The sequence below is a fragment of the Coturnix japonica genome, chromosome 18 (genome assembly GCF_054131305.1).
Source record: "Coturnix japonica strain WE chromosome 18, WE-NBRP24, whole genome shotgun sequence".
Lineage (NCBI taxonomy): Eukaryota > Metazoa > Chordata > Aves > Galliformes > Phasianidae > Coturnix > Coturnix japonica.
This window is the reverse complement of record NC_140680.1, coordinates 13,073,116-13,100,017: the sequence shown is the minus strand read 5'-3', so window position 1 is coordinate 13,100,017 and position 26,902 is coordinate 13,073,116. Positions and strand designations below refer to the sequence as shown.

The following is a 26,902-nucleotide window of genomic DNA, read 5'->3' as shown; positions in this document are numbered from 1 at the left end:
TTCAACCCAGGCCATTGTAGGGTTCCATGGTTCCCACACTGATTAGGACATGAGGCAGCCCTGTGTGGTCCCAGCAGCACGTACAGCCATCAGCCTCCCATCACTGTGTGCAGCAGCACAACGGGGTGGGTTTCCCTGCTGTAAATATTTCAACATTAAAAAAAATAATAACAGAGAATTGCTGCAAATCATTTTCATTTGTGTTGTACTCGGAACTCCTTCACGTTCTCCCATTCAAAACAAGCAGGCGGCTCCTCTGAGTGAAGGATGGAAGGAAAACCCCTGGGGAAATCTGCAGGCTGATGGCTCGATGCCTCTCAGCAGACATGAAATACCCGGGATAACAGCTGGGATGTTTGAAGGCGCTGCATTGTGAAGCTGGGAGCCCCGACACGCTGACACCAGGGCTGTGATGCAGCACTGCCACGTGGGCTGTGGGACACCAGGACCCTCTGCTCGCTCACAGCCATGTGAGATACAGGAAGACATTCGTGCTCCACCGGAGCGGCTGCACGCAGCCCTCTGTCTCTGTCAGGTATGTCTGCAGAGCATGTAAGCCTGTCTAATGAAATATGTAAGGTGGAAGTGTTAGCAGGGTGTGGAGTCACAAAAAAGCCATATTCCTGTCAAAGTGACTAACTGTGCTTTCCTGCTGGTATTTATCTCCTGACCTGTGCTTCATCTGTTACATTTTTACCCACCTGATGTCTACTAAAAGCAGCCATTTAACCTCCCCCCTTCCAGCACTGCTCAGTGCAGGAACCATCCACCAGGTTTGTGCCAAACACATGAATCAGAAACAGCAGCGTTGGGAACTTCAGCCCCAAACCCCCCCGAGGTCTGTGACACAAACTGCTCCTCACTCCATGTCCCTGCATTCAGCAGCAGTGGCTCCTGATCCCCAGGATCGGGGCTGGCACAGCGCTACGGCTGGGAGCCCATTTTAAACAACACCTTCCTGCTTTTGCTCCTCATCAAACGCTTCTCACTGCACCATAAACACACTGAGGTGAGCACAGAGTCCTCTGGATGTAACGCTTAATAGAGATCTGCATCACAAAGATTTAATTCCAGAGTAAGACGGCTTCATTAGAAGCCTGGTATTATCAATTATGTTCAGAGCAAGACTGAAAAGCAAGCAACAGCTGCACGAAACACAGTTTAGAGCAGTCATGATCTCAGACTTAACCTACTTGCCTTGCAGGGCACCTTCTAAAGGCAGAGCATTATGATGTCTGCAGTTTGGGTGTGGACTCAGACCAAAGGTGTTTCTGCTTGTTCCAACCCAGCTTGTGCAGCAGCCCAGGACACACCACATAAACCCTGAGCTCAGTCCTACACAATTCATTCCAAATGCTGCAGGTCACAGAGCACACAGAGCACAGCTCCTGCACCACAGCCCGGGATGATGCAGAGCACCCAGCATTCGTGGCTCCGCATCTTCCATCAGCTCTGGGCTGGACAGAAGGAATCATGGTGAGGCCACCATTCACCTATGGGGCATCTGAAAATCGTTCAATATTAAAAAGCTGCCTGAAAACTAGTATTACAGGTTGTGCAAACAGGCCACGTGCAGTAATTATGGCATTGCCTACACAGCCCTGTCACTGCTTTGGAAAGTGCTGGCAGCCTCAGCATGAGGAAAACAACAGGAACAGTTCCAGCCCTGCTCTGTTAAGGCACCGGGCTGGAGCAGGGCTGTCAGACTGCAGGTACCTGGTTGAAGCTGAGGAGCTGCAGGTTTCATGGCTGGACAAACTGAGCTGCCTGCAGTGCTGGGATGGCAGGAGAACAGCGAGCAGGAGACACAACTCTGGAAATGCAGAAGAACAGCCCAGCCCTCACAGTAACCACAGGCTGCGACATTCACCGTGTCCGTAGCACGAAAACATCTGTTGCTCATCTGTGCTGGAGGGTCATTAAAGGAATGGTGACTTACGTGGTCAGCAATAGTGCGTCCCAGCTTGTCCATCCTTGACCCAGCCTCTGCGATCTTCTTGGCTGCACTAATCACATCTGATGTGTTTTTCAGTGGACCTTTACCTCTGGAAAGCAGAACAGAGCAAACCTTCAGAAAAACAAGAGCTGGAACAAGGCGCTGCTCTTCCCATTGCTCATTACAGTGGCAGCAAACCCCACAGCACAAATGAGGCTGCACAAGCAGGCGGGTCACAGGTGCAGCCATTAATGCCTCTTCATGCACCTCCCAGGCAGATCCCCCCCGCAGCCTCTCCCCACGTTCAGATTAAATGTAGGAATAAAAACATCTTAAACTTTACTGTTTCAAGCAAACTAATTATGATGAGAGATAACATTTTAGAAGGCGGATTTGTAATTTGCATGGAACGCAACATCAAGTTTAAAAAATAGTGTTGTATGAAGTCTAGTAAATGGATTTCAAAAGCCATCAGAAAAACACTCTTTCTTTTGCAAATAACTGTGCGAGGAACTATTTCTGTAGCACAGCAATAACGAGAAGCCCATAGAACTTAATGTTGTAAAGAACTGAATGCTATATTTATGTGTAGTTGCATATATATGTGCATATATATATATATATATGTCTATATATACACTCTTTGGGCCCAAATGCCCCTTAAGAAAGAAAGAACATCAGGCAACAATTGCGTCTATCTACAGACCAATCTAAACAGCTCCGGTCGCTGCACAGTGACCTCTCCCAGGTTAATCCCAGGCTTTAACAGGTTAACATTGACAGTTACAAGAAGTGAGGCTGCTAAAAAGGACCAGCACCATCTCAGGCAGCTCTGAGAGGTGCTGTGTGCACAAATTACAAACACTCACCTGGTGAAGTCTGTCATTTCCATCATAATCATACACATTTGTTTGGCCAGAACAATTATATCGTTACCGCTGTCATCCCATTTTGATACTTCAGCATCCAATTTGCTCTTTTCTTCCTGGAAGCTCGCTACCTGCTCAGCAATCTTGGCCTTTTGCTCTTGAGGGAGCTGTGCCATGATAGCCTGAAAGAGAAAGCTTTCTCACAGAGCCTCCCCCAGCCACAAGGCAGAAGGCTTTGCTTTGTGGAACACTTCACTGATAGCCAATTTAAGTTACGTAGATGGGGGATAAAACTTTAATAGCAATCCTCTACCTAGAGGGTTTCCAGAGCAATTTCCTTCCATTTCGAACATGAAGTTTATGCTGTATGAATTACTACCAGCTCTAAAGAAGAAAAAATACCCAGACAGACAAGCTGACATCCAAAGCACAGCAAAACTGTGTGACTCCAACCATGTTTGCCACATGTTACCATCCCTCACAGAACAGCAGCACGGCGAGGAGGGAGCAGCCTCACCTCCCAGAGAGCACAAAAGCCCCGGCAGTGAGCACAGCTCCAAAGGCAATGCGGCAGTTTGATAAATAAGGCCCCACCATTCCTGCCTGGTTGTGGACGAAAAGAGCCTTCAGAAAAATCTTTCGTGGCACTTTCCCAAGAGGATAAATTGTTATCGACCCAGAAGGGAACACGTCAAACAAAGGCAATAGGTAAGGCCTGCTTTTCCTTCCGTGTACCAATTTTAAGTTATCACCTGTTAATGATTATGTATTACGTATCAGTGCTTTCATTTTAAACAGTCATAGGAAATTCACTCTGTTTAAATTACTTCATTTTCCAGCTGCTTTCAGCATTGTCTTGATTAAAGGCCCAGTGCCCAAACTTATACATAGGAAAACCTTCTGTAAAAAATGCCTGAGCTGCAAAGTTTGATGCTCACACAGCTGGTATTTGCCTGTTGTAACTCACAGCCACACCATGGAATTACTTGTCCTGTATCTTCCTGCAGACACTCCTTGCCTGACTAAATGGCAGTGCCTACAACATCTGCTGTAGGTTGGATACCAGGGGGAAGTTCTTTACTCTGAGAGTGGTGAGGTGCTGGCACAGCTGCCCAGAGAGGCTGTGGATGCCCCGTCCATCCCTGGGGGTGTTCAAGGCCAGGTTGGATGGGGCCCCGGGCAGCCTGTGCTGGTATGAAATGGGGAGGTTGGTGGCCCTGCCTGTGGTGGGGGGTTGGAGCTTTGTGATCCTTGGGGTCCCTTCCAACCCAACCATTCTGTGATTCTCTGTGATGCCAAAGGATGCAGCAGCTCATCAGTACAAAAAGCAATCTGATCTTTCAGACCATCTACAACAAAACGCTGGTGTCTGTGACATCCATCACACCACCTGCTGCATCTCACTTGAACTCCTTCTCAAAAGCAAACCAGAAACAGAGAATTTCTGCTTTCTGACCTAACCAAAATTTAACCTGGATCTTCAATATGAGCTGAACTGCTTCTTGAAGGCAGGACACGCTCTGCTAACACAGAGTTCTTCCTTACCCTTGCGCTTTGTCCAGCAATGAGTTGATCATCTTCTGTCTGAATGCTTGTTCTGCTTCGGACATCAAAATCCTCCGTCTCGAAGTCAGAATCATCCAACTCCTCTGGGGTCTGAGGGGAGAGAAGCACACCAAGAGTCAGACAGCAGTTTGAGTGGCTCTAAAATCAAGGAGAACGCCGTGTTTGTGAGGATGGAAATAAGCCCAGGGAAGAACTGTTCAATGTCCTCAACAGGAAGGTGTGACAGGCCTTACAGACACGTGTGGTGAGCACAGCTGAGCGCTCACGTTAAACACGGTAGAAATCCCCCAAATTACTGAGCAGTCACTGAACATCTGAGATTTGTCAGAGGACACGAATGCACAGAGGAGCCGAAATACAGAGAAAGTCTTTCCAAAATGAACATCACCTTTTGCAACTTTGATAAATGTAAAAGCTTCGCCTGACATCCTGGAGCTAAAATTACATACAACTTTAAGCCGTGGTTCACAACCACGGACGTCTTCTTTAGCACAATTATGAATCAAAGCATCGACTGAATTAACAACAGACAAAACGTATCGAAATTTATTCTCGTCCCCCAGGAGAAGCTTAAAATGTTTAGCTCGTAAGGGCCAGCTTTTATGCTGTCGGCTAAACCCAGCTGACCTACTTCCCGCCTGCCTACCATTTATTTTTGCTACTGCCAGTCTATGGCTGGCAACATTTTTATACAGCTTATCATTTTAAACAGCCACGTTTGTTCAAATACTGCAGCTCTGCTGAGCCTGGAACGTGAGGACAATTCTGCAGAGCTGGACCAACAAAGACCTTCACTGATAAATGCCACGAACTGTGATTAATGGGCAAAATGCAAACCAAGTCTTTGCTCTTCAGGTTTCTTTCCCATGCTCAATTTCATGAACTCGTTCCCTGATTCTGATGCAGACATCTCGTAACACACTTAAAATAAAAACACTTATGCAAAAGAGCAGCAAAAAGGCAGAGGTGGTTGAGCATGCTGACAACTGAGATGTATTCTGGCCCCAGCTCCTGCCCATGCCTTTACGAACCGAGCAGGGACACACAATGTGGTACATCAGTGTGTCAGTATTTTAAGAACAGGGTTAAGATCCCCCCAGACCCATCTGCCACATCTTTAGGAAGATGCTGACAATGCCAGAGCCCCTCCCCTTCCTGCCCATCCCACAGCCCAGGGGGCAAAGACTCTTCTGGGGCTGACAGGAGGTTGCCTGGGACCAGGGAGCACAGAGCTTTGTTTCAGTAACTACAGACAGAGTGAGATTTTACTTCTGAAAACAGGCTGCAAAAACAGGCTACAAAAGCACAAAGTCAGGTGAGGAAACGGCTTTTCCTTCTGGTTTCCAAGCTCCAGTGCTCAGGGTCAGGCAGCGTGCTGCCCCAGCCACGCTCTGCAGCATCTTGTACTGCTGGGAGGCCGTGCCCGCACTCAGCCAGAGCCCAAGGCCTGCAGAAGTGGGGTTCTGGCACCTTCTCTTTTCTTCTATACCTTACAGCCCTCTGGACAACAAATAACAACAGCCTGGCTTTTTTTATAGGCCGCCAGTGTGTCAGCAGTGTGCTGCCGCCAGCGACTGGCACCCTGACATCAGCAACAGGGGGAAATGTCAGCAGTCCTGGCACTGCCAGCTCTGCTAATTACTGCCGACGTGCAATTGGCAGCCCTGCTCCCATGTCCTGAATAACAAGGACTCTAGCAGGGGGTGAATCCAATTAGCTCGTCTGCGGAGCAGCAAAGCGCTGATATCTTCATGTAACATTGGCTCTCTATTAAATCCCAAGCGTAAATACAAGAGAATTATATGGACAGCACATATGTGGCTGTCAGCGTTTCTCCTGATTTTCGATCCGACTCTTTGCTTTAAGCAGCAAACATGAAGGCAGTGTTGCAGTGGTTACTGTAATCACGTATGTTCTGGGGCTGCACCTTGTACCGAGATGCATCTGCAGTGGTTATGGTCTGAAGGACAATGAGTTTACCTGTGAGCAGGAGCTCTTCTGCCCCTTCACTGCTGCACTCAGGGCTGTGAACAAGTCTCTCTTTAACGAGGTTTGCCAATTAATGAATAAATGCTGTAGAAACCTGGAGAGAACTACAGACCCAGCTCCTCTCAGCCCGTTCTCAGCTAACTAGCACTAATTCTCAAAATTTACTTAAGAAAGAGACATTAAGCTTTACTTTCAGGCTCTTAAACCATGAAAAAGCATCTACAGTAGGAATTCATTCGCAATTGTTAAATCAAAGGTCACTGATTTAGCACATTAATAAACGAGGCATTAACATGATTTTATAAAAGATGCGTGAAGGGTATTTAGCATCACCACTCAAGGCTATCATTGATGCTCAGATCTGTTTAATGAATCTGAGTCAACACGCACTTCTGAAGTACTCCACAGAGTGATTAGCACTTTTTAAGACTGAGAACGTTAACATGAGCTAAATGAAAATCTTACGCTGTCTGCTCTGAATAAAATTGATGTGTGTTAGCTCAGCAACTGGGGGAAAGTGAGCAGAGGCAGAAAGCAGCTGAGGGAAGTGACACTCACTCTGATCATCAATACGGCTTTCCGGATGTCTCTGATTCCATCGTACACCAGTCGCGAAGCATCAATAAATTCATTCTCATCCATTGGCTGAGCAGGGTCTGAACTCAGTGCTTCCACGGCAGCTTCTACTTGCTCAGTAAAGCGTGGCATAACTGTATTAAGAGCACACAACAGCCGTCATTTACAGCCCAGATCCCCTCCCAGGTGTGCGTGTGGGAGCATCGTTATTAACTGTTGCTGGGAAGTGTGCAACAGTTCCCTCTGAACTCAAAACGTTTGTTACCAATCAACACCAATTCTGGTGCTTCAGTCCTATCTCTGCTGCATTTTGTCTTTATTCTGCTGCTACTTGTTTCCTTCCTCCCCACACAGTGCAAAGTTTATCACACCCTCATAGAGCACAAGGAGAAAAGTCCTGGGGAAGCAGCTGCAGTCTGTGGGATACAACATTAAGCACTGGTTACACATTCCTTCTAGACAAGGACACATCAGCGTGGGGGGACGTTACCACCACGAGGCTGGAGCTGCACAAGGCGCTGAGCAGGGCAGTGTGCGCCTCTGTGCCTCAGTGAGCACCATCATGGAGCCACTTACAGCCTGTTCGGCTCCTCAGTGCCATCGTGATTCTTCATCACAGTTGTAATTAAAATAAACACAGTAACTAATCCTTGGCAAACCCTCACTGAAGCACCCAGAACCATTCCTTACCTTAGACGGATGTTACCAGCTAGGTGTGATGGGGGACCAGGACCTACAAGTGCTTCTTTTACAAGGTACACAGAAATGTTCCCTCGCTCTGCTGGGGCAATGCAGCAGAAACCCTTCCAGATCGTGGTACAGCACTGCAAGATGCCCGGTGTGCCCACAGGCCCTGACTCGCTGTCTGGGACTCGTTCCCTGGCACTTCCACTTGGCTCAGCTCAGGCTGACAACCAGCACAGCCAGGGAGACCTTTTGTGCTGCTGAGTTTTGAGCCAGTCAACAAAGCAAAATTACTTTTCTCATTTTGCAACAGCTCTGCAAATAACTCCCACTAATTTTCATTACAGTATGTAAATGGAGTGCTTAATAGATTTCATGGGCACACTGCTATCCGTTTGCCCACCCACTAGGAAGCAACACGAACCCGGGGTCCTGGAAGTGCTGCCTTACCTGTGTTGGACAGCAGCTTCGTCGCTTCCAGCACCTTCTCAGTGTAGACTCCAGGCTCGTAGTTATCCATTTCAGAGGTGACAACATGAATGACTCGAGCAGCACGTCCTCGAATTGCACCAGCTGTGCGGTCTAAACCATCAACATCTTTTTCTTGGAGAGCAATGACACATTTGTTTACATCTTCTAAAATATGGTTCTCTGGTGGTAAAAGAAGGAGGATTTAGACGGTAATATCTTCCTTTCTGTCGTGCACATCAGCATTACAATTTCTCAGCCCTGCCCTAAGAAACCTCCAGCTAGATGCTGTAAAGCATTAATGCATCACCTTGCTACAACCAGCCAACAGCTGTTGGTCCAAACCAGTTGTCGTCTGGAGGCATCCAAACCTCCTGTCCCCTTTTTGTACTCAGTTTTGCCAACAGAAAAGCTGCCTTCAGCTGGAGCTTCCCTAAACTCGCTTCTTCCCATACACTGAGCTGCCAAAGCCCTCGTTCCAAATACCTGCAAGCCACTCCCGCTGTCATTACAGGTAGGTGTCCCAGGCCACACCTCACCCACTGCTGCCCTGACAGACCAGGGCACTGGGTGCACATTTCTGGCTTCCTACACAGAGTTCTCCTACAACCACTCACACACAGACCATGGGAGGTTTCACACTGTGTGCCCTGCACACGCATTAGGACAGGTAACACACACAGTGATTTATGCTGAAAGCGTTCCAGCAGTTCAGCACTCACCGCCTCACAAGGAAATAAAGCCACAAAACCTCCTTTTGTCATTTGCTTTAAGAAAATACATTTTAATAGACATGTTTTCCTTTGCTCATCAAGCTCAAGAGGTTCCAAATGAGTAAAAACCCTTAAGAGATTTCTGAGAACGCCTGGAGAGGTTTGGGTGCTCATCAGCAAACACCTTCCCACAGCTTACAAACTCTGCTCTCACAAACCCTGTCAAACACTTCTTTAATACATCAGCAGCAACGATTTGACACCACAGTCCAACATTTGTGCTGCTTTGTAAGAGGCCTCCTTGGAAGCATCCCTGCTTTGTCCCTTAAATCGTTTCCAGCGTTACCTTCTGCTGCCTTAAACACACAACACGGCTTCCAAAGGAGCTTTCATTCCCTGCCCAGGTGGTAAAAGGGCTGTTTTTGCACAGGCTGGGAGAGATGAGTGGCACAGGGAGCTGAGAGAGGATTTGTAAGAACTGGCTGGAAGGGCTCTGCCCAATTTACATAAAATGAGCAGAGCCAGATGCAATATTACAAGACTTGTGTAAGCAACCCGGACAAACAGTGCAATTGTGAAACACCTCTGAAGGAACTCAGCCCGGGCAGGTTCAGCTGAGGGCAGGATGTGGCCCTACAAGAGGAAAGTGCAGGTTGGTTAATGATGTGACAATTCAGTGAGCAGGCAGCCGCGCTGCAGCAGCCCCAGCAAGGAGCACGCACAGGCTGAGAATTAAAGCAAGAGACAGACAGCCCTGCAAGTTACAACGGCAAAGAGAAAAGCATCAGTGTCAGGCCAAATAACACAATGTTTATTGCTTGAGTTCCTAAAAGAATAAAGTAAGCCACAGATCATTTAAAAGCCTCTTCAGATGATACGGGCTTTAATAAAAGGCATGGGTGAAATGAGGATGAATGTTAAAATGCTGCCGACCACTTAATGCCCTCTGCAGATGCAAAGTGGCCACGGGGATGTGAGGGGGGTCTGCAAGGGCCGCAGGAAGTGCAGGACTGTCAGGGGCATCCACTCTGCTCCAGCTCTGCGGCTGGACGACGACAGATGAGATGTGACACTGCTCTGTGCCCGTACAGGAGCACGCTTCCACCTGTCCTACAGGCACACAGACCATGGGTGTCTGGTGCTGAATGCCATCTGCTGAGGCCAAGGAGCAGGGCAGGGAAATGCTGACACACGGGTTCAGCTCTGCTACCTGCGGGGACGTCACAGAGCTGTCCTACATCAGCCTCGGTGCTGCTGAGCAGGAGAAAAATCTCACAGCAACAGAAGGTAACATGGAACAGAACAGCGGCAGCAGCAAAGGGATCTTGTCCTACAGAAGTAAGTACAGGGAAAAATGGTGTGGTTTGGTATCGAGGCAGGAGAAGGGAAGAGGACAGGCTGTATTTTTTCTAATAGGAAATCTTTTTTAGAGCAAACAAAAACATACAAAGAACTATGAAAAGGTAAGAGAATTCAAACCCCTGTGACTGTCCATCCTCAGTCCATCGCCACAGTGCACCTTGCAGCTCCCCATCAAAGGGGTTAGGGACGCCTTTTCCAACACCTTAAGGAGGTGTGCTGGGGGCTAACGGGGGCCATAATACAACAGCAAGGTCCCACAGTTTAAGTCATAGATGCAATTCTGCTTCTCTACTGTGCTCCCATGGAAGGTCTCAGAACCATCTCCATGGTGGACCTTTTCTTGACAAGGGACACTAGAGAAACCAGGTGAAGCCACGGTGTCAGCAGATGTGGTTACAGAACCAACACCTGCGTGTTCATACAGTTAAAAACACAGCATTTGTTTTGTAATAGGGACAATCAGTGGGACCACAAGTATTCGTCCAGAGGCTCTTAAGAAACATCTCCGTCATGATGGATGGTCTCCAACTCAAACCTCCATCAGCACCAGAATGGGAAGCAGCACATGGAATGGTTTTTAAGAGGGTTCTGAAGGAGAACCAGGTAACTTCAGGACACCAGATTTGATTTTTACTCAGTGCTACCAGCAAGTGAAGGACAGTCAGGGGGAACCACAGGCAGAGGGCGAGGGGATGGGATCCATCAGGGGACAGGAATCACAGGAGGTCCTGAAGAGCTCTGAAATGAGGAATAACGCAAGGAGATGAGTGGGGAGGAGCAGGACAGAGGTCTGCACATTCACACACTGCAGGAAGTGAAAAAACTGTTCCCACCTTCTACACTGGGGGCAATGACTGGAGCAAACAGGTGACGTGTCAAAAACAAGGAGGCTCTTCACACACAGCACAGCTAAGGCTGTGAATTCTGCACAAGATGCTGCAGATGTCAAGGGGTGATAATGGCTGAAAGAGCAACTAACACGACTTTAAGGAGAGAAAAACCTGCCAAGAACTTTTCAGAAGGTATCACCTCTGCTGCTGGAGCTCCCTGGACTGCAAACCACTCCTGGCTGGGAGCGTTTAGGGAGGATCCTTAGTCTTTAGGAGTCTCCTGTCACCAATTTCCTACGTCCTAACAATTAGCCACTACCAGACCACTTCCATCCTAACAGAGCCTTTCTCATGCTGCACTCCTCATAAAACCAACCCGCAGCACTGCCCAGTCAGGTGTCCTCACTCCTGTACAACCATCCACTGTCATCTGAAACCAATGTCTCTCTCATCAAGCCTGTTCTGAATTATAACAATTCTAGCATAAACTGATGAACAAAGCACAAGCTTTATGCTGGACACTGCAGGAATGTGATACTGTACACAAACACACAGACTGCACACTTTTATTTTGCTTACATCCCAGTTAGCAATCTATATAAACCCCACCATGCTCAAAGATCCCAATAACCCCAAAGGGAACCTGGCATAAATCACACCCATCACCATTTTATCCAACGACACGTTTCGACTTTCAGCAGAGAACTGCAGCAGTGGCATTTATATGGAAAGCATTTATCAAAGTTCAAACAAATAATACTTGAAGCAATATTTATTGCTTTAATATTTTTCAAACACCTCTCTGATAACGCAGCAAATACAAACAATTGCTGAAGGCACTCGAGCATCTGAAGCAGCCACTGAGCTTGGCATTGCCACGGCACTGCTCTGCTGCTGAGCACACAGGGCAGGGACGCTGCCTCCTGCCTCTGCCCCAGGACAGAAACGTCCCCTGCCTGCTGCCAAGGCCCTGCAACTCTTCAGAGCCATTCAGCAGCACCACGACCTGCCCCCCAGAAGCACCCATCTCACCCAGGGGGGCTGCACAAGGAAGGAGACCACTCATTCCCGCTGCTCTGACCCATTCTGAGCCCCACCTGTAGGCAAAACACAGCCAGGAGGCTTTATGCGGGCTGCAGTTCCACAGAATAACAGCTTTTTCTCTTTAAAATGCTTCGTACACTCGTGGACAAACTCCAAATGGAGCCATGAACTTCAGCACACAATTCTCTCTAAATATATTTCCCCAGAAATAGGCTCCTCGCAGCTGTGCAATTTCAGCTGCTGCTGCAACGACAAACACGCAGAAAGATAAAGAGAACGGGGACGTTCAATTGCCGAGTAAGCTTCTGCTAACTCACTGCAGAGAACGGTTTCATTCAGCACCCAGGGCATAAAACACACACCACAATACTGATAACTCTTTGTTATCTGTATTTTCACCTGCACTTTCTAGATACGTTCACTGGGTGCTTCCGATCCCACACATCCTCCCGTGAAATATCGCTTTACGACTCGGCTTTCTAGGTCACTGGAGATGCTCCAGTCTGTTTGCACCAGGAAAACGAGGCCCTGGGTTTGTAGTGGCAATTTGTGAAAGCCAGTGCAGCCACAATTCATGTGTTACAGCTCTGTGTCCTCTGACTCAAGTGGAATTAGAGGACGTGAAAATAAAAATGCCCCTATTATTTCTAGGTCACAGCAGCTACTAACGGGTCTTTATCATCTGATGCTGATAAAACAGGTTATCTTGGCAAGCACTGTGACAAATGGAATTATTAATGTATTGTGATAAGTATCCGATCTTCCTTAAAAACATCAGTAAAACTGATGTGATTAAAAATATTCACAGAACATTTTCTATGGGAGAAGTTTTAATTAACTTGTACGATTATAGCTGGATATTAATTTTTAATGACGTAAGAAGAGTCCGAGGTGAACGGAGGGATTCTCCTTTCACTGCCATCAGCAGTGAGGTTTGACTCCAAGAGCTACATGGTACCCACGGGAAGCTCAGCTAGCAATTCTAGATCCCAAGATTCAGAGCATCTTTGTATGTAAGCTGATCAGCCTGCTGACATGTAAATATGTACCTTTATGCATGCTCACTCTGCAGGAGCAATGACAAGTTTCTGGAGTACCTGCGAACCAAACTATCGCTGCTTTCACACTTGGAAAAATACCTTTCCATTTGTGCCAACATCTCCTGCTCTGTTTCTACATCACACTCAGCAGAAGGCAGCGCCTGCCAGGTGAGGTGTACCAACATCACTCCATCCAAAAACAACAGGCTCCAGAGCGGGCGGATACCACTGGTCTCAGCCCCCCCGTTACCTGACACAGCCAGGAAGTCATCGATGGAGGTGATGTCATCCACTGCGTCGGTCAGCACGCGGACTTGCTTCTCCCACTGCTCTTTGAAGAGCTCCATGTTCTCCTGGGCCAGCTTGCTTTGTGGTTTCGCAGCCAGGGCCAAGGCAGCGTTGATGACCTGCAAAACACCATTGGATTTTTAGAGAGCTCCTAACTAAACAAGTAGGCTCTGTATGTTTATCCAATGAACTCAGCAGCAAACAAAGCAAGTTTAGTAAGTTTTGAGGAACTTGATGTTTAAACACATTAGTGTTTATTGTGAAGCTTTCACACCCAACTCATAAGTGCTTCCACATTTGTTATGGTCAGTTATTGCACTCAAGGACTCTCAGCAGGCATTCACACCTGCCAGCTGCACCTTCCTCTAACAGCTCATGCTAACAAGGTGCAGCACCTTTCTGAGCACACATTATGTTGATAAATATTCTGACACGATGATGTTGGCCCACTGGAGGCTGCATTTTCTAAGCGACTTACCAGAACCTGAGAAAAAAGGTCCAAACGGATTAAGTCGAACAGTTTGAAAGCAGGAACAACATACAAATACAGAATTTAAGATACATTTTGTACTTATCTTCCTTTCCTTCAAATTTAAGTCTGTGCCTCACCAGTAATTGTTACAATAGCTTAAGTCTTCTGTTATGGTTCTGGATTAGGCAGGAAACAGGAGGAGAGGGTATTTGGTGCTCCCCTGCTGCTCCTCCCAAACACCCCTACACGTTTTCTTCAAGCTCTCTGTTAGACTGTAATTCCCTCTAATCCTACTGTTTTGCTAAGCAGAGGTGTTACACACACTGCTGGTAACAAACCTACGCTGTGCCAACTCCTTGGTCAGTTAAATGTCAAAGAAGCCCTTCCAGGTGTGGGAAGGAAGCAGCCACAAAGCCTGCTCCTCTTCCAGCATCCGCTCTGGCTCCTCTGTGCCTTAGCAAGATGACCTGGAGACAAGCCAGGCACGGGAAAACCTCCAGTCAGACCGACATGACAATCCTAATCTTGTTTTCAAGCTACAGCGTTGGAGCTAATTAACTCATAAGTTCAACGTGTAATTTTTCTTCTCTACTTTAGGACTGCATTAATTCCACAAAGTTGTTGAACAAAACATGTAAGCGCCAGATGTTCCTGCTTTTACAAAATCGACACTTTCTACCTGCTTCGTTTGAAAGTGTCACAAAGCATTTAAAAGAAGATATAACTCACTAAACATGGAAATGATGATGATGTTAAAGATACGATGGCGTTGAATGAATCAGGAGAAGGAGGCTGATTCACCCAAGGGATGCTAGGAACGAACAGTGCCTGAGCCAAGCTGTCCTGCTCTGCAGGCTGCCACGCTGCAGCTGTAGATGGAGGCTGGGAATTTTGGTCACATCTATAAGAGAGTTTGATGGCCTTTGTAGCGAGTGTGCAAACATAAGAAACAACCTGGCACAAACCACGATCTGTCAGCAGAGCTGCTGGGCTGAAACACACCTCTGAATCCTGGCAATGACAGCACTGCCCACGTCTCAGTCCCCTGCTGCTCCCCCGGCCCCAAAATAATACCTGGATTTTGTGCTGCCTGTGCAAGCAGTGACAGGAACAGGAGTCCCTTTGGGGAGCCGGGGGGTGCAGGCTGCTCTGAGCTCTTCAATCTGTCCATAGCACTGCAGCTCCCCAGCCCTGGGGGCTCTGAAAAAAGCCTTGTGACACGCATGGAAATTAAGTTCAAAACCTTAAAATCAGTCAGAAATAGAGGTTTTAGAAAGGGAAGCCCATTCTCTGATCATGGTGCCTGGTTCTTAAGTCTGGCCAATGCCATTTCTTGCCTCAGCCTAATTTATGTAACCCACTGTCCATCTATCAGTGACAATCTAGATATCCAGAGTCTCATGAAGACAAATGCAAAATAACGAGCACTGCACAAACAGAATGGGGAAAACAAACAGTGCTCCATAAATCTGCTCTGAGTTTTAATCCTGCTAGCAACCGCTACTACGGAGACACAAGACAGCACTGCCAGGGCTCAGGATGCTTTCTGCTCCCCTCTCCCAGCCACCCTGGCTAACACCAGGTCCAAAAACATACTTTAAGCACTCAGACAGGTCAGCCCTACTGCCGATGGAACACATGGCCTGTGTGATTGTGTCTGGGCAGCAGCAGCCGGCTGAACCATTAATCTTTGTCAGCAGCACATGCCTAACCCCAGATGCCCACATTAAGCAGCTCTTCATATCTAATGGTAGAGCTGTCATAGACAGAGGGCTCAGCAAGTACTCAAAGAGCTCAAACAAGGCACTGCTACCAAATTCAAATGCAAGAGGCACAAGCTGCACCGTTATCCCTCAGGCAGGTCACTCACCCACCTGCAACAGGATCCTTGTTTTGTAGTTACACCAGCAGAAATGAACAGTCACCTCAAAGGCAGCTTAACAAACCTACCAAGCAAAACTAGCAGGTAAGATCTCCTCACAAACAGACCTGCCTTGTGTTTAGAAAGCAGCCAGCAGTGCTAGAGATGGGGATGATGGAGAGGTGGGGAAATCAAAGGCTGTTGAGAAGCTCTGCAGAGCTAAAGCCAGAACTACAGCTCAATACAGACAACCTCATAAAGGCGTGCACACCTGAATGTGTGCTCAGGAGGAAATTCAAGAGAGCTGATGCAGCCCCAGAGTCCTGTTTCATTGCACATACTCTGTCTCACAGTTATGAATCCACCTGTACACATTTAGCATCTGGACCTCCATCTGCACAGTGGTCACAACATCCAGTTCTAGCCAGGAGAATCAAACCCTTCACTCTGTCAAACATGCAAGGCTTAAGATTTACACAAATCCTCTGGCCATCATCTGGCTGGGGTAATATCCCAGGGATTACTGATCAAATCCTCCAAAAAAAACAACAACTTTTCAGGTAAATAAACTCTCAGGTGGTATCTGGTATCCACTACAGAGCAACCCATTTATTTTCCAACAGATGCTTGGACAGATTTGGCTAAAGGATGGAAATATGGGATCTTCTGTGTCTGTAGATGCTGTGGGTGGTGGGCTCTGCAATTCCCTAATTACCTCAACTGAACACCTTGGGGAGTAAAGGTGAAGGGACTGATTGAAGCACACAATTATTCCTCCATAAAAACACGAAACACCAGGCATTTAATTCTATGAAATGGGTTACAATACAAATAACTCGTAGGGAGGACACATCTAGCCCCAAAAATAGGCAGAATATGGCAAGACTACCTGAAATGTAGCTGCTTCCATGTAAAACACTTGGCAGTGCAGGGAGATATTCTGTATTTCAGAGCTTCTCAAAATTCTGCCAGAGCACTGTGATCACAATGACTCACTGAAGTTGTACAAAGAAAAGAATCAAACGGGGACATTTGAGACTATCCAGAAGGAAATGAAGCATGGCAAGAAAACACACTATTTTTATCGCTGCTTTGTTTCATACAGCGATTGCAATGCTCCAGTCATCCAACATGTTCCTGGAGCTGCTCTCCTGTGCCTGCAGCTGCAGCCAGGCCTTGGCAGCCCTGCCCTGACACGGGGGAGGCTGGGGATCCCAAAGCCTTGCAACTGATGTCTCAATCTGCACCTCACGGCCTCGTGGGAACAATCTGCTTTTTGGCCTGTTGGTTTGTTTCTCTTTTTCCCCTATTGAAAATAGAGATTAAAGACTGAAAAACTTTCTGGCCCCGCATCTGGAAGACCGACACAGAAGGCAGGAGAAAGCTCCTGCACTTTTGTTTTTCCCACAAGAGCCACTCTGAACACTTGGCTGGCATGGCCGAAGGAAGAAAGTTCACACGGGAGAAGAAAATTACTTATTTGATTTGCTTTGCAATTCTTACCTATTGTACCTTGAGATTATTTCAATGCACACAACACCCATAAGCTACATAACAACTTGAGTCAGTGGCTGTAAGCATTAATTGTATGTTATTTTCGCCTTAATCTTTTTCATAAGGACCTTTTGCTCTTTGTAGGACACTGCTCCTTCTGCAGCTGGTTTCATTTTGCCCTGTTTCCTGTGGCACTGGCTTTAGGATGCTGCTGTGCCTTACTAAGAAGCACCCACACACCTCCCCTCACCTCAATAAATAGCTGTTCTTTACAGCCCAAATATTCGGGGTTAACTCTTAGTTCGGGTTGTTTTTATGGTTTTTTGTGTGTGTGTGTTTTGTTTAGTTTTGAAATAAAGGGTATGAGATCCTGAGAAAGTGATTTAGGTGCACAGCAGGGGAAGCTGGGGGGAGGCAGGCTCTTGTTGAAGCTGCCCAAGCCACGACTGCACCATGCAGTGCCCCTCACTTGCTCTGTTTTCTTGCTGTCGCCCCACAGACAGAGGCCATGCAGTGCTGCCTCTGCTGCTGCCCTGACCCCCAGGGCTGGCTGGGAGGCACAAGAGCAGAGAGGGAGCACAGTTCTCAGCCCACAGCTCCCATACAGTCACCAGAAGGGCTCCTGCCCTGTGCCACCCAAGCTACCCCTCAGCAGGATGCCCCTGGCTTCGGTGGATTTTCATGCCTGTGTTTTTCTGCATTAAAGAAAACAATCTGCTTACTGGCAGTTTGTAAGAAACTGCTCCTAACTTCATTTTCCATATCCCAGATCCCCAAATTATCTCCATCTTCACGTCTCCTCTGCTCCCAATTCCATTTTGCTACAAGCAGAAGCACAGTTCGTAAGCAGGACATTTAAGTCACTTCCACTTACATCCAGCCCCAGGTTTGCATTCACATGCCTGTGTGCCAGCCCTCTACGTACTTCAATACAGCAAAAAGCACTCTGCAGAGACTGATGAGCTGCAATGCCTGGAAGCAAAACACGCCGAGATTGCTTTGCACGATCTCCAGCTGTAATGGCAGTGACCAGTAAGTGGACAGAGGCTGATGCACTGGAGGAGAAGCACAGAATCACAGACAGAATCACAGACGTTGACTTCTGACTTCCACTTCTTTGCTCCAGTGTATAAAAGGTACTTAGACCACTCTCCTTGCCTTTTTGGGATTTGTTTCAGGTGTCTGCAGAAGATATTTCCTCCTGTTGCTTACAGTGCCATGACCTCTGACACAGAGCAACACAACCCTTCCCAGCAGCTTATGCTGCCATCAAAGTGATTTTCTATATGTATGCTGTGTATATATGTATGTATGTGTACATACCTCTCAGCCCAGAACTGAATCCTCCTATCGCTGACTCTTTCTATACAGATCCAATGAATCAGTAGCTGCTCAAGTTTCTGACCTTGTTTCTCTGCTGGCCACTCCTGTCCTGTGCTGGTTCTTCACAGTCAGCCTTCATGACACAGAACTTCAACGTTAACTTTTACACAGCAGTTTTTATGCCACCTGAAACCTCTGCATGGGACTCCTTGCACTCCTGCATTTTGTTTGTGTGGCAGTAGGTGTGATCAGCATACGTAACCATCTGCCTCATCAGAAATCTATAAGCAGCAAATTGCTTTTCAAGCATTTCAAAATTGGAATGTATGGATGTGGAACAGCAGTCATTAAAAGAAGACATTAATACAAGAAGAGCCAATTTATTTTTATAAAAGATGTAATGTAATCCAAGACTCCTCTGAAGCCTGTTTAATCAGTGACACTCATTGACTGCGCAGGGTGGCTGAGCTCTGCTAAATGCTGGTTGTGTGAGAGCAAGCACGGAGCGAGCGGGGAAAAGATGGCTGCAAACGCTGCCTGTTGCCCTCCAAATGCAACCAGAGCTGCTCAGAGTGAGCCCTGCCACTCATGGATGGGACTCCTGCAGCTGCAGGTCCATCCTGCACCTACAGGCTGCTCCCCAGGATGGTTGGTCTTGGGGCGATGGGCTCCAGCACACAGTGGTGGAAGCAAGCAGCCAACCTATGGAAGTTCTGTTCTGTAATTAGTTTCTAAAATTCTGACTGCCATTTCACTATGAATCTACAGATGAACTTTAAAGGCTTTAAAGAATGGGAAAATCAACAAATCACCGGTAGAGGCAGCTGCAAATGGCATCAGGCTGTCACATCAAAAGGCTGCAGCAATGCTCTCTCCTTTCATGAGCCATGCTGGGGCATTTTCACTGTTGCTTCCTCAACACCTACAGCCTGTATGATCACAAAGCTTGCTATGGTTAAGTTCTCTTCTTAGACATCTTACATTCAAAATGCTGTTACAAAACAGCTTTCACATGCTTCCTAAGCAAGTGCTTCTTGGAAACAGAACTCAGAAGCCAAAGTTACAAGCAAGGATCCAGGTTTTTGAGTTGAGATAAACAAAATCTTTCACTAATTTACAATTGGCAAGATCTGCGCTCAGCAAGAAGGCAAAGAAAACTTCCCCAGCACTTTGCTAAGCAAACGGGAGCACAAGCAACTATTCCAAGTATTTCACAGCAGTACTTTTCCATTTCCATTCAGAAAGAGACGTTAAGCATTTCATTTTCCAAACATTTAACTGTAATGGTTAAGGACTTTTGTTCTTTCATCCCAACACACCGCAGACCTGCCCTTTTCCCTTACCTCCTAGTGAGGCACAAAGATGCAGGAACACAGGTAACCCCTGTGGGAAGCTGGAAGAAATCCCTGCACTTCAGCAAGCAGAATTTCAGCAACAGATGCCTTCAACCAAAACAATTCAGGCCGGCTTTCAAGTCCTGGCTTCACAGGAAAGCACAGCAACCCCCAGCACAGTGTGATTTCAGCTCTGGGAGCCCAGCCCAGCAGCAGTGACCCAGCTGGCTGATACAGAGCATGCAGATCTTCCCAGCGGTTCTCCCTGGACCACAAAGCAGAGTTTAACTGCTAGATTTAGTCTCCAGCTTTGCCTTCTGCATTAACTGGCCAGTCACTCAGCAAACAGCAAGGATATGTGACTCAGATGACTTCTCTGGGGGAAAAGCAACCCAACCACACTGTCCCAGTGTAACCGCTTGCTGCTGCAGTGATTTCTTAGATGAACAATTTTCCACGCCTTCTCTTGGCTGTAATAATGAAATTTCAAACCTGCCAATGCCTGAGCCCTCTGGTGACGGGCAGTGAACGGTTTATTATCTACACCAACAATGCTTCCAAGCCTTGCCTTGTGTGAAGAGCTGCACAATCCCAACTTCAGCTGGAGAAGGCAAGTTATCGCAAGGGACCGACTAACTGCCCTACCTGAGATACTGCCTTTATAATTAACTCTACAGATCGATTTCTGTAGAAATCGTTCTTTAACCAGGAGTTCCGTACTCCCAGAATGGCCTCTACACTGCTAAGCTATTTAAGAAGTTACCTGGGGACTTAATCAAGTGCATTAAATTTCAGTTTCATCCTTTCTACCACAGCAATGCCTTGAATTCAATTTCATACATTACATTTCCTTGTGATATTGATATATTCACTCGAGTTTCAGAGTGTATTATAATTACTGATTGACTTCACTCACTCTGAATCCAGCAACTTTCTGCAAAAACAGCATCTAAGCAGAAAAAAAAGCAAAAAGCAGATAATATTGGGAGTAAATTTGTATTTTATGCCTAATTTGCAGGTTTGTCACCTAACGATACCCAAACTGTGCATCTCGTCAGAAATAAACTGCAAAAGAAACCTGTAATTGCCTCTAAAGAACAGCACCTCACTGCGCTGCTCTGTGCATGTAGGAGCATCTGGGATTGTTTGGGGTGTTCAGTGGCAGCCGATGAGGACAGCAGCGTGCTGCACTGCATGGGCTGGAAGGAGAGAAACGTCTGAACTGTCAGGAGGAAGCAGATGCCATTTGTAAAGCAGTTTAAATAAGCGTCCCTAAATATCTCTCAGGATTCACACGCTCAAATACTCTCCCAGCATTAAAGTATCAACCAGAGAACACAGTGTAACATAAAGGCACTCTCACAAACCCTCTGAACATCCATGGTGCTATTTCCTAATCCCTCGACCGCCCTAAAACTCAGGCAGATCGCACAGCGGAGCATCAGAACTGCAGGCTTGGAAGCTCAGATGTGGAACTCACATAAAGCCAAATCTCATCAGTTCCAGCCCTCCATGCCCATTTCACCACAGCTCCCAGCCACAGCAAACCTATCATCCACAGCCCCTGAAAACAAAGGTTAACAACTGCACCTCCGTATCTGTGACCACATTTCTGTGACCATGGGCTGCACTTTATTATTTCACGCTGACTTGGCTGTCGTGATGCTCATCTTATAAAGGTGAAGACTTATTTAAATACGAGGTTGTTGGACAGGAAGAGAAAGAAGAGATTAAAACAAACACCATTCAAAGACCTTATAGACCTGTACAGGTCCTTTCCATTTATATACATACAGAAAAATGGGACTAAATTCCAAGCAATCCCGAGATGACAACACACCTTATTTTCACATGGTGCTACCTGGCCATTTGTGAGGACACATTTTCCATCAGTAATTACTTACCAACAGCAGCTTATTTGCATGTTTTAGACCTGAACTTCCCGGTGCTTTACAAGATGCAGCCACAAGAACTGACAGCACTCTGCAGCCCTCAAAGTTCATTCCAGTTTCTTGATATTTTAAATGCCAACAAGTGGAGTATCAAAACGAAAGAGCACAGCCTAGCTCCTATATAAACCTAATTCCCTTGTTGTCATTAAGAAGTTATTAATTAAAGGACAGTCTCGGGCAGGTTCAAACTCTTCTTGCACAGCCAGTTTTTACTGATTGTGGTCCATCAGGAAGATTTATTGGCGTATTTATATTCTACTTATGCAGAAATACTAATAATCATAGCACACAAAAGAGCAGCGGCCGTGTCCTTACAGCACATCTCCTGTACCATGAATACTCACAGTAAGCCACTGCAGCTTCTCTGGTTTACTGTCTCACAGGTTACAAGAACTCCCAGCAAGAGGAACTTACAGCTATTATGTAAAGAAGAACCTCAAGATGCATCCTTAACACACACCTGATTACATTCTATCGTGTAGTTTTAAGTATGTAAGTCATGATGCGTTTAATGCTCTACATGCACTAAGGAAAATGTCAAGACCTGCAGAAAGGTCTGTAAGCAGACATAAAATAGCAGAACCACTCGCCAAATTATCCAGGCGAGGAGCAGGTTCTTTAGTGCTTCATTACCTGGGGACACAGGGCTTCCAGCTGGCTGGCTGACATGCGAACCAATTTGACACCTTCCTCGTTGTTGGAGATGGAACAGGCCAGGTTGGCAACCTGCATCAGAATGGGGAGAAAACAAAGAACTGTTAGCAAGCGATTTTTATTTTCCTCTACAAGGAGCTCTGTGACCAGTGACATGTCACAAAACACAAATGATTCAGTTCTAATGAATTCTGAAATCACTAACCATGTTTCTGATTCTGATGCACTTCCCACTGAGTAAAGGGCTGCTGGATCCAACAGGCAGAACTCAGCCCTCTGTCTGTGCTGGAATTCACCAAATAAAGCCACATGCAGGTACAGATGACACTGAAGACCCACCCCCACCTCCCAGAAAATTGGAACAGCATCTCATGACACTTTACTCCCAAACCTTGACCTGCTGCACAGCAGCATTCCTAAGTAGGCCATTCTGAAGCAGAAGAACTTCTGGTACCAACTGCCTTTTAGGAGTACACAGGACAGGGACAGCACTGACTTTTTTGGTAATTGGAGATATTCCTCATATCGGAGCTACTCTCAGGGGAAGGAAGTCTGAAGTAAGTTACATTTTGCAGCTGACAGGTGAGTGACAAGTATGTTATTCTGAGCCATTTGAACACAGAGCTGTAAAAATAGTATGGAGTGAATTGAGACGAACACTGAGTTCTGTCGTTCCAGGGGCAGAGCAACCTGCAAAACCCCGGTTAGATGCTGTAAAGCACCACTGTAAACCAGCAGAAGCGCAGCAGCACCACAAACCAGCTTTGTACAATAGAGTTTCCTGTACAAAATGGGGGGAAATTCCATCCTCCCTCGAGTTAAACCATCCTGTGCATCCGTACGCAAGTCACTCAGAAGTAGTACTGGCAGCTGTATCATATGCTTTCCCCCTCCCCAAGCTGTTCCCTTTACAGCAGATGTTCCCACACAGAATACATTACTGTCCCACAAACCATCAACCACATGCCAGCAGACTTGAGTGGAGCGTTTCATCAATTCCATTATTAATTTTGGGACCGCGGCATGTTCCCATCGCAAGGCACGCATCTTCCTTCCCCCACATCCAAATCCAGTTACAAAGGATGTAAAGCCGTCAGCTGTCAGGAGGAGAGATACGCTCCCAGCACTGCACGACTGAGTAAACAGATGCTGCAGCATATATTTGGACAAAAACAAACCGAAGTTGAAAGGAAGACTAAGCAGCGTCAACACACGCCGTACAGAACTGTGCCAGCTTTCTGCAGCATCACTGCTGAACTTCTCCACTTTCTCTCCTGCCACATTCCGCAGAGAAGAGGCCCCATATCAATAGGTGAAGCTGCTGTGAGCCTCAGCTCCCTGCAGGGCTGTGCAGTGTGCTCCCAGCTCAGCAGAGGTTCTGTCATCACACATGGCATGGCCACCAACAGGACACCCTCCGTGTCACCCTGCCAGGAAGGAGCTTTCCTTGTTTTGCTGTAGATCTGCTGCATCTTCAAGCCCCAGCTTGCAGGGAGCTGCAGTATATTATGCTTTTGTTTAGAGGCTCTAAAATAAAAGGCCAGTAAGATGTCATGATTTAAAAGTCAAATAAAGGTTTTGCTGTTGTTTTAAGCACAGGTCGTATTTTTGAGAAATACCAGTTTGCCAATACTTCTTACGGTCTGTATTTCGACGTCATTTCTGCCTCCCCACCAGCTTCTAGAAGTGAGAACACAAAGCCCTATTGAGATGAGGCTGGATAAAAGCTACATTGAGGCACTGCAGAATCAGCCTCTCCGCTATCTGGAGATGTTGTGCTCTCTCTCAAGCCAAGTGTGATGAATCAAGCGCAGAGAATCCTCGCTCTGTCTGAATACAGAGAGGCAAAGAAGTTGGTAATTGAGTGTCCCCACCACGGTGCTGTGCAATTTTGCTTTTTTTGCACAGTCATTTTTGTACAGTCATTTTTCTTCTGAATACCTCACTGATGGCAATTCCTCTTTAGAAACGGCCCGACTGGGACTGCCAACCTTTATGAAAGAAGCGTGTGTGCTTCCGTGACTGAGCTTCCTTGGCAGTTGAAGACAATCCAGTTGCTGGCTGCCACATCCCATCCTACTTCTGCGCCTCCAAATCTGAACACTTCAGCACGTTATTCCAAGAGCAAGCTATTCGTTTTGGCAGATTAGCCTCTCTGCCAGATTAGCAGACAAACTTCCCAGCAAACTGTGCTGAGCATCAAATCCAAAGCAGGAACGTCACGATGAGTTTGGAGTGCAATGGGTCAACCCCCACCCCACAGCAACGCTTAATGTGCAGATACTCTCAGTCTGTTGCAACAACTCACAAACCTCCTAAAATACCAAATTGACAAGTGCTATGTCAGCTTATGAACCACACTGTGAATGACATTACAATGACGTACTTCAAACAGTCATTAACTGGCCAGTGCTCCACGGCACAAACTGGGTGCCTGGATGATTAGGAAATTGAACTGCAAAGTGTCTGAAAGCACAGTTCATTGCTAACGCCTGCCTGGTACCTGGCAAACAACTTCAAGTTCCCTGACAGGGGGAGGAGAAGGAGCTCCTGGCCAGTTACCTGATATGTGCACATAATGCACAGGGTTTAGCAGCTAAGATGAAGATCAAAAGTGACTAAATTTGCTCTAAAGCATGCAGAGCATCTGCAGATCATATACATCGCTAAACCTTTCAAATAAAACAGAGCACCTCAAGCAAACAGAAGCTCCCTTCAAATCAAATGGAAATGAAATAGTTTTCCCGTCTCGCCGACAACATAGCTGACTGACATAGTAAGTGGTCAGATTTGATTTAGAAAGAACACTTGTGCTTGAGAGCAAAATAGCAATTGAATTCCCGCTGCATTTGTTCATTCTTACCATTCAATATCATCAAGCCCCTCTACATAAGCACTGCTGGCACAGGCATCAAAGGAGACAAAAAATTGCAAATAATGTAATCAGCCATAATGGCCAATTTCTTGAAAGAACTTAAAAATACACAGGGAGGCCTAGGCAGGCTGCAAAGCAAGTCAACGTGCTCAGATGCCGCTTGCAGCACAGCTAGGCCAAATTAAAAGCATCTTTTCCTGATGCAACTCCAAGGCACCGGGAGTTTTCAGAGCACACAGCCACCTCCCAGACCCTGCCTTGTGGATCCTGCAAGGGAGGAGGGATGAGCTTCAACCCTCATCAACAACAAGCATGTGGAGCAGCAGCACGATGCTCATGGCACAGCCATGCTGCCACTGCTCCTGCAGCCCAAGCTAATGAACCTCTGCCATGCAGAAGGCTGAGATACCTTTGGAAGAGGAGCCAGTTAACCATCCCCATGCAAAGTCTTCACTTTGTCTTCACTTCCAGCTTGACAAAGTCAACTGGAAACAAACTATTAGCGACAAGGTGCAGTTCCAAATTAAAGGAATAGGGAAAGATGATACCATCTGTCACAGTTCTAGCTATTTTCCTACAGAATTTACTATTTTTAATCAGGAAGAGTCTTGATATTTTTATAGTAATTTTTCCCTCTGTTAGCAACAATTTGCCAGCCCACGTTTGTGCTGTCGGATGTTCCAGACAATTGCTTTCTCTGACATTAGGCAGCGCTCACCTTTTCCACCTGAAATTCATTATTTACTCATTTCACTTAAAAATTTGTTCCTATGACAACTCAGGAGCTGAGGCTCCAACAATTCTGAGGCCGCAGCAGCCTCTGCTACAGCAGCGTGGGGTCAGCATGAACTTCTTACATCGCACCTCTGCAAGCAACCAAGAAATACTGCCATGGCTTTGCAGCTGTTAAACTGCCTCTCAGCACTGGACATGCCAGCTTAAGGAGTGGGGTTACTTCATACAGGACTGTCTAGTAAAGCCTTAATGAACTGCTTTTTCAATAAAAGACAAAAGACACAGGAGAGAATAAAGGAGCCATAATCCCTAACACACCCAACCTTCCTTTTTTCAAGGATTCTGAAGGCTGCATTGAAGAAGCACCACCACGCTCTTCCTCCTTACCTACAGGCCCTATTTTCAGCTTCTCCAGCAATCCAAACACACAAAGCACACTTAAGTGGGTGCTGGATGCAACCACGCAGCAACGGTGGGATCCAAAGAAGGCTCAGTAATGAGTTTATTGTTACATAATTTATTTGAAACCGTCAGAGCCCGCCTCTGCCACATGGCATCGTTACAAGCCAGCGTTGTCTCTGCGTACGGAACAAACAAGCACTAATTGAGTTTAAGAGCCCAACCACTCTTGCTTTGAAACTGTGGTTGCAAAAACAGCATTCCAGAGGTAAGAGTTTTCAGTGCTCCTATTGAAGAACTTAACGCTGCAGTTGGACAACAACCAGCATCCTCTCAACTGACACTCACAAACCCCTGTGCAAAAATAAGACAAACCCCATTCTCATACCCAGGTAGTTCAGGAGTTCCAGCAGCACACAAATTACACATCTCAGAAGT

General features: G+C 46.6%; 1 protein-coding gene across 4 annotated transcripts in view; it reads right to left on the bottom strand.

Annotated features, from left to right (window-relative positions):
• Positions 1-26,902, bottom strand: part of CTNNA1 (catenin alpha 1) — a 97,118-nt gene that overhangs the window by 2,697 nt on the left and 67,519 nt on the right. For all 4 annotated transcript variants that reach the window (XM_015876000.2, XM_085519296.1, XM_085519297.1 and 1 more), the window contains 7 exons: positions 22,435-22,527; positions 13,328-13,484; positions 8,071-8,271; positions 6,919-7,070; positions 4,351-4,461; positions 2,806-2,987; positions 1,940-2,045 (listed from right to left, as the gene is read on the bottom strand). In XM_015876000.2, coding sequence (XP_015731486.1) covers positions 1,940-2,045; positions 2,806-2,987; positions 4,351-4,461; positions 6,919-7,070; positions 8,071-8,271; positions 13,328-13,484; positions 22,435-22,527 — 1,002 coding nt within the window. The remainder of the gene's footprint in view (positions 1-1,939; positions 2,046-2,805; positions 2,988-4,350; positions 4,462-6,918; positions 7,071-8,070; positions 8,272-13,327; positions 13,485-22,434; positions 22,528-26,902) is intronic.